The sequence below is a fragment of the Lactuca virosa genome, chromosome 8 (assembly GCF_052849685.1).
Source record: "Lactuca virosa cultivar CGN04683 chromosome 8, Lactuca_virosa_CGN04683_v6, whole genome shotgun sequence".
NCBI classification, from domain to species: Eukaryota; Viridiplantae; Streptophyta; class Magnoliopsida; order Asterales; family Asteraceae; genus Lactuca; species Lactuca virosa.
In genome coordinates this window covers 284,765,236-284,773,490 of record NC_136433.1, presented here as the reverse complement: position 1 = coordinate 284,773,490, position 8,255 = coordinate 284,765,236, and the positions used below count along the sequence as shown (strand labels likewise).

General features: G+C 37.7%; 1 protein-coding gene across 1 annotated transcript; it reads right to left on the bottom strand.

Annotated features, from left to right (window-relative positions):
* Positions 1–280: 280 nt before the first annotated feature.
* On the bottom strand, positions 281–1,726 carry LOC145131587 (uncharacterized). The gene has a single exon (XM_079066259.1). The coding sequence runs from the start codon at positions 1,724–1,726 to the stop codon at positions 281–283; it is 1,446 nt and encodes a 481-aa protein (XP_078922385.1).
* Between the last annotated feature and the right edge of the window lie 6,529 nt (positions 1,727–8,255).

Genomic DNA, 8,255 nt, shown 5'->3' with positions numbered 1-8,255 from the left:
CCCACATGTAGCGAGAGTAGTCATCTACAATCAGCAGGAAGTATTGATTACCTCCTTTTGTTGCAGGTGTAATTGGCCCACAGAGGTCTGCGTGCAGCAGCTGGAGTGGGTCTTTTGCCCTCCACTGGGTCATTTTTGGGAAGCTTTGCCTTGTTTGCTTGCTTATCATACACCCTTCACATACTTGTGATGGGTGAGTCACCTGGGGCATACCTGTCACCATTCCCTTACGTGTCATTTCTTCAAGTAACTTGAAGTTGGTGTGGCCCATACGTGCATGTCATAACCATGTGTCATCATCTATACTTATGGCTAAGCATACGGGCTTTCCAGGTGTAAGCTTTATCTTATAGAGTCTATTCTTGGATCTTTGCACCTTCATAACTAAGCTTCCTGCTTCATCATACATTTTCAAGAATTCATTCTTCATCCCTATGTCATACCCTTCTTCCGTCATTTGTCCTAGACTTATTATATTACTGTGCAGGGCAGGAATATAATACACATCTGGGACAATAAACTGGTCACCATTCTTGCAATTAAACAGGAGAGTACCCTTCCCTTCAATTGGAACTTTTGACCCATCTCCGAATCGTACCTGTCCGGTTACTTTCCCGTCAAGCTTAGCAAATAAGGTCATGCATCCGGTCATATGATTACTGGCACCATTGTCCAGATACCATATGTTTTCATCATTACTCTCCTTCAGTTGGCTTGGGTAGACTTTTTCTTCATTTAAGAGAACCATTTCAGTATTCTTTTCTCCACAAACAGTTAACAAGAGTGTTGGTTCCTCTTCATCAGCAGCCAAGTTCACTTCTTGGTCCTGTTGTTTCTTTGCCTTGCACTCCAATGCATAATGACCAAGCTCTTGGCATTCATAGCATCTTATGTTGCTCTTGTCACGTGGCTTTTTGTTGCTATGGTTTGTTTCCTGTCGTGAGTCACCACCCCAGCGCCCACCTCTGCCACGAAAAGAGCATCGCCCTCGTGAACTGCCCCTTCCTCCCCTGTTGTTGTTTCCACCCCTTCCTCGACCACCTGTCAAATTTGGTTTGCTTGGGCTCCGGTGGGTCGATGAGCCTTCTGCCTTGGCAAGCAATAGGGCATTATCTGCCTGTGTGCTTGCCTTCCGGAGCCGGAGTCTGTCCTCATAAGCCTTCAAATGCCCAATTGCTTCTTCAAATGGCATTGATTCCATATCACAACTTTTCTCAATTAATGCCACCAGGTTTATAAACCTCTCCGGGACTGTGTCGAATAGCTTTCTCACCAATTCTTCATCTTCCAATATTGCCCCTGCACTCCCAAACTTTGAAATCATGGCTGATATCTTTCCTGCATAATCATCTATGGTTTCTGTCTCCTTCATTTGAAGTGCTTCAAACTCACTCTTTAGTATCCGCAACCTTGCCTTTTGGACCCTCTCTACACCCACATACCGTGACTTTAGAGAGTACCAAACCTCCTTGGCTGTCTTTTTCTTGGCAGCCTGTGCTAGAATCTCCTCTGGTATAGACTGGAAGATGAAAGCTCGAGCCTGCTTGCTCTTCTTCTCATCCACAACTGCTTCACTTGGTGGTTCAATGGCATCCCATAACCCATGGGCATCCATGATGGCTTCCATCTTTATTGACCAGGTATTGTAATTTGATGAGGTTAGCATCGGGCATTGAAGAGTAAAAGGGTTATCTTTGAGCTGATTGGATGATGATGGGGTTGTCATCTTGTTGAATCGAGGATACTTGGGCATACAATTGATCAGGATCTATTTGCTCTGATACCAAATGTTGGTGATCAAGCCAATGGAGCAGTAAACAGCAAAGCAGTACATGGGTAAAACAGGGATTAGGCAGCCGGATGATTTTACTTTATTGAATGAAGAATAGCAATCAAATGATTGAATTGTTGTGCAATGAATTTTCGACTGATGATTTCTAACTTCTAAGCTACTCTATTTAAACTAATTGAAATAATAGAAAATGAGAAATACTAGGAACAGTCTAATTGTAACGGTCATCACTGCCCCCATGTGCTTTATTCTTCCTAATTACCAGGTCAATCCTTGACCAATACACCTCTCTCGCTCTTTATTCGGTTTTTCATAGCTTCTTGTGGTCGATTGGCAAGGGCTGGTCAACAAAGAAAGATGGTAACGGGAGTTGCAGGTAGTCGCCGGAAAGCTCGTATCCTCACCTGTTGGGTTAATCGGTTTGATAGCCATAGCTCACGTGCATGGCTGAAACTTTAGATTTAATAATTATTATTGTTTTTTGTTTTATGTTTTAGATGATAGTTAATTATTAAATATTGTTTTTTGTACGGGTCTTTGGCTAATTAGCTAGAGTCAAGAGCATGGATTGTTTTCATACTTCATCGTGGGTGTCTAAGAAGCTATAAATATAATCTTATTGATATGAATAATAATAAGAAGTTTTGGTCTTTACTTCTCTCTGATTAATAAGTTTATTTCTCAATGTCTTCATAGCTGCGTAACAAGGAGTCTGCTATATTTCTTTTGGCTTTTATATCTAACATCGCCCGAGTTTTAGCCATGCCTGGAATCTTCACAACTTCCAAGCAATTCCCGCCGGTAAAAGAAAAACTCCATAACACTGGCTCTTATTCTCTTTCTCGTTTACTCGCTTCTCTCCATATTTGTCTTTCTCTAGTCGGCGTAGGTATAGCAGCCTCAAAGAGGTTTGATCGGCTTTTGTTATTAGAGTAGTGAGCGGACGAGGTAATGAAACGATCAGTTTGAACGATTAATTCCTCCAAATTGAATATACGTTATTAAAAAATTACAACTTTGGTCCATGAAGTTTAGCCATAATAATACTTTATACCCCAATACCCAAAAGCACTGCCTTCAATATTTTCAAATATGTGACGTTAACCCTTAGACTTTGTTTTTTTTTTGGAAAGGGAACTTCCCTAACGAGGGTTTCCGGGCCAGCTTTCGCGCACCGACTAATACCCCGCTGCAAACATGAGGCTTTGCCTCATGCCCTGGAGTCACTGCAGGCGAACCTCCATGGCCACAAGGGCTGAGTGGTGCCAGGATTTGAACATGAGTCAATAGGTTATCCACCATATCTTCCACATGCCTTACCAAGTCGCCACAACCCAAATGGTTAACCCTTAGACTTTATTTATACCTTTTATGGGTTATATTTATGTTAACTATCCCAACAAATCAATTAGTTAATTTATATGTATTTTAATTACATACAAATTCTTTTAAATGTTAACTAACACCATTTTGTTTATTTATTTCATTTTATCATCACACACATTGAAACCATTTTTACAAGGATAACTATTCGAGTAACGAAAAACTAGCATTGTTAACGGACGGATTTTCGGGTCGTTCCACATACCAATAGAGATTAAGTAGTCTCGTATCTTTCAACTTACAAAAAATGTGACGTTAGAAGAGTCACAGGAGGATAAGGTGGAAGAAATATGATGTCTAGTTCCATCATTTCCTAAGGAAGGAAAAAAAACAGTTTTACCTTGACTTGAAATTGGAAGATCATCTCTAGAAGATTGAGGGAAAGTATTTCCTTAAGAATGAGGAAGACCGTTTCTATAAAATATTTTAAAATAGGAGAAAATAGAAAATTCAAGTTAGTTGATTTTAGTCCTTAATTATTAACCCATAAATTTAATTTAAGGCTAGGATCGATATTTTCGATTCAAAATTTGAAGAAGGATGTTGTAATAAAATTTGAATCTATTTTATATATGTAAGGCTTTTACCAATTCCAATCTTATGAAACTCCTAGATCATTTGAGATTCATTTATGCAAATCAATGACATGTTAAATCTCTGATTATGCTCACACTTTTGCTCCTAGGATGCCGCGGATCACAAACGAGATGTGAACAACCATGCAAACCCGCTTGACAACCTCGATGTCATTTATCATCTCACACTGACGTGTTGGCTAAACATACACGCTTCACCAACAAGGATAATTTTCGAGATGCCCATCATGTCTCTTTATAGTCTATTCTAGAGTGCTGGTTAACCACACACACTCCACTAACAACATATAAAGCATGATGTGCATTTTCATGGATTAGCATACTTTTCACATTTTTCCTAAACTAACTAAGAGTAGGATTTAAAAAAATAGTTTAGCTACTTTATATCATTATTGTGACAACCCAAAATTTTTTGCCTTGAAAGTCCAGCCATTCAATTCAACCGTGTGTCAGACTCGTTTCTGCTATCTGTTAGCCTTGTTTAGAGTCTGTTTAAGGGTTCAAAGCTCAGTACATTCAACCATTGGGTATAGGAGTGAGTTGCTTAAGATATTCGCGTTGAAATCGAGCCGAACACTCCATCCAAGGGAGTGTATGGCCGTACACATGAGTATACGGCCGTACACCCATGTTGGCCATACACCACCCCCATAAGTGTTTCTTCCATGTTGGCCGTACACCCATGTACGGCCATAGAGGATCCCTTCATTTTTCAGTCATTTCTCACATTTCCAAGTCTAGAAATCGGATTCTCTCTCAAGTATCATCGAGTTCTTCATCCTAGATCTTCAAAAACGTAAGTGTTTCTTCCATCTTTGAGTTGTTATCCTTCTTAATCATGTATCACCCTTTGATTTCATCCATAGAAATCATCTTTTTGGGTAGATCTTAAAAATCTTCATCTTTCACCAAGAACACCAAGAACACACACTTGTTCTTGGTGGTTGTGAACCCACTTTGAGCCTCCAAATCGTAAGTATCCTTTCCTTATGCTTAGTATACGTTAGATGCTCTTATTAAACACCCTAGAAATGCCCATTTTGCTGGAACCAAAGGAGTGTACGGCCGTACACCCTTGCATGGCCGTACACCCCTCGTAACACCCCAAAAGAGCCTCCAAAATGCCAACTTAGTTCATATCCTTGTTGAGCAATAGTCCCACAAGCTTCCCCATGGTTCAAACACCCTTCTTGTGCATGTTTGACCATGAGTGTACGGCTGTACACCCATGTCCGTACACTCCCTATTGTGGCCGTACACACCCCTTTGATGAATCGCATGTGATTCTAACACTTAGTCCAAGTGTTTCCTAGTCCCTAAGGGTGTTTCCTTGCATGTTAGTTGCTTATAAACAGTATATTCATGCCAATACATGCCATATATGCCATTTAGGACTCGTTTGTGTCTCGGGACTTCATTCGTGGAACTTCTCATCCTTACGCACATATTCGTTTGAATCACCCGCATCAGGTGAGTTAATACCCCTATAATCAATCTTTTAAACTGTTTTAAATGCTTTTAAGGGGGGGAATACATGTTGAACACAATGATAATTGTGTAAATGTTTGTTATAAACATCTTTTAAAGGATTGCTTATGTTTTTATAAGTGAAAAAAACATTTCAAAAACTCTTTTTAAGTTATCTTACTTTATAGTTTATAAAACTCCGTTTTTAAAGTACAATCATAACTTAGTAGATAAATGAGTCTTTTCAGTAACAGTTCAAGTAAACATACTAGTAAGCTATAATAGGTATAGTTTAGGGGTTCAGTTCATACTAGATACTAGAACATACTATAAAGAGAAACAGGGAGGTAGATACAATACACGATAACATAGAGAATATACTATAAAGAGAAACAGGGAGGTAGATACAATACACGATAACAGAGAAAACATTATACACTATAACAGAGAGAACACTATACACTATAACAGAAGAACAAATCAGGATTAACTAAATTATACCAATGATCACTAATGAATTGTTCTAAAAAAAAGGTGATAATAAATTGGGTATACAAGAATACTATAACTTTAATGTGAGACTATTTCACAGCTTAGCAATTTGTTTGCTGATGTCGCGTTTGGTAACCAGAATCTCTTGCAGGGAGAGCGTATAGTATGGGTACTACTCATCCCATTATGACTTTAATAAAACAAACTTGTTTTAAGGTAATAAGTACTTCAGGATGTCAATTTAAAAGACAAATGTGTACTTACATTTTCCCATTACTTTCATATTGTGACAGTTCCACTTGAAAGTTAATGCAAGCTATTTTCGAGTTAAGATAGTTATAAACTAGGGAAAACTTACATCTTTTCAAGCGACAAACAGAACAGTCGAGTCTAGTACATTCAGTAGGAAGGGGCCTATAATGCTAACTTTATGATTCCTTAGTTTATACATCAGGGATATATATTAATCGGATCCGACAGGTAGTAGGATGTGTGCTTTCCGCTTCATTTCCTGTTCCTTGTTTGGTTGTGGGCTTAGAGCAGATTCAGCCAGCCTACTATCTCTTCGATCTTAGCTATATATATATTTCGTATACACCAGTAATCATAAGGAGTACCAGGTATGCGTCGGGTCATATTATACTAATTCAATACACCGTTTTCTAGTACAAAGCATACTTTTCAAATAGAATGTTTAGTAAACAAAACTAGAAACTTTCCAGTAAAGTGTTTAATCCATTTTATTAAACCAATATAACTTAAAGGACCTTTAGTGGTTAATTCTATTATACCTTAGTTTATACATCAGGGTTATATCTAATTGATATCCGATAGATAGTTAGGTGTGTGCCTTCCGCCTCATTTCCTGTTCCTTATTTGGTTGTGGGCTTAGGGCATATTCACACAATTAACTATCTATTCGATATTAGATTATATATAGCTAGTATAAACTAAGTGATTATAGAAGGAACCGTTGTGGTTACCATTTTTACTAAAAGAAATAAGGGTTTTCTTGAAGAATGTTTTCATCAAATATAAAGGAACTATTACAGTTAACTCCGTGAGTACCAAGGGAATACGCCAGAGTTATATACAACGATGATCTAACAAACAATGGGATGTGTGCCTTCCGCCTCATTTCATGTTCCTTGTTTGGTTGTGGGCTTAGGGCAGATACACATAATCGATTGTTTGTTTACTCTGAGTTTTATATTACTTGTATCCGTTTAGTACTCATAGAAAGGATTGTAGAGTTATTTTTACTTATCTTTCATCAAAACAGGAAATATAGGATTTTCTGGAGGAACATGCGAACTTTTCTAAAAGAACTTACAACTTACTTCCAACTTACTTACATCACTAAAATCTTATGAACTCGCCAGCTTAAATGCTGATCTACGCTTTCAAAATGACTTGTATTCTCAGTAGACCAGTAGACAGGTACGCGCACTAGGATTCAGAAGATGGAGTAGTATAGCTTCATGTCTTGTTTTGTTATTTACTTTGTAGTCTATGTTATGTGAACCACATACTTTGTAAACACTTTCTTTCTAATGAAATGGTTGTTTATTACTTTGATTACTATGATGCATGTCTTATGATAGTAAACATGACGTCCTCCACCCCCGAACGTTTCCGCCGTTCCAGTTTTGGGGTGTGACAGATTGGTATCAGAGCATTGTTTATAGTGAACTAAGTATATCAACCGATAAAAGATATACAACTATAAATACAATGGGGCCAAAGTGCTCTGTATAATATTATATTTTAAAAATATAACAATACCTTATAAAAATATACATACATGCTTATACATATATACATACTAGAACAAGTATCACAAGAAGAACAGAACAGAAGTATTTAAAGGTTGAACACTGCGGTCAAACCTGGACAGTTATGTAATCATATATAGGATCAATATAGCCTGCTCAACTATATTCATTCGAGATGTGACCGACATGTGTTTGGGAGTGATGTGGTGTTGCAACAGTCTTAAAACTTACCTAACGCTAGTCAAGGGATTTCTAGATCAGTACATAGAGTTAGAATACTATGGGAGTATTTTATGATACTATAACAAACAACAAGTTTAAAACATACCAAGTACATTACATTAAAATACTATAGGAGTATTTTAGGCACTATAAATAACTTATGTGATAACTTAAAAGACCCTTACGGATAGGTCTATAATCTTGCAATGTATACTCCCAAGGTTTTATATAATTGAGATTTTATAGACTTGGAATTTGTGATCTATGCTTCACTACCTGTTCCTTGTTTGGTTGTGGTTTTGGAGGAGGATCACTTATTCGAAGGTCTATTTAATCTTAAATTATATACAACTTGTATACATTGTGCAATTATAGGAGGACTCTGTAAGGATCACCCCATAATGTTTCACTTAATCTCATAGATTCTTTAGACACTTCAATTCTCGCACGACAAACCCAGATAGATGTAACCACTTCCTCATAGCAGTAAACAGAAGAGTCAAGGAGGAACAAGAGCATGTTCATGAG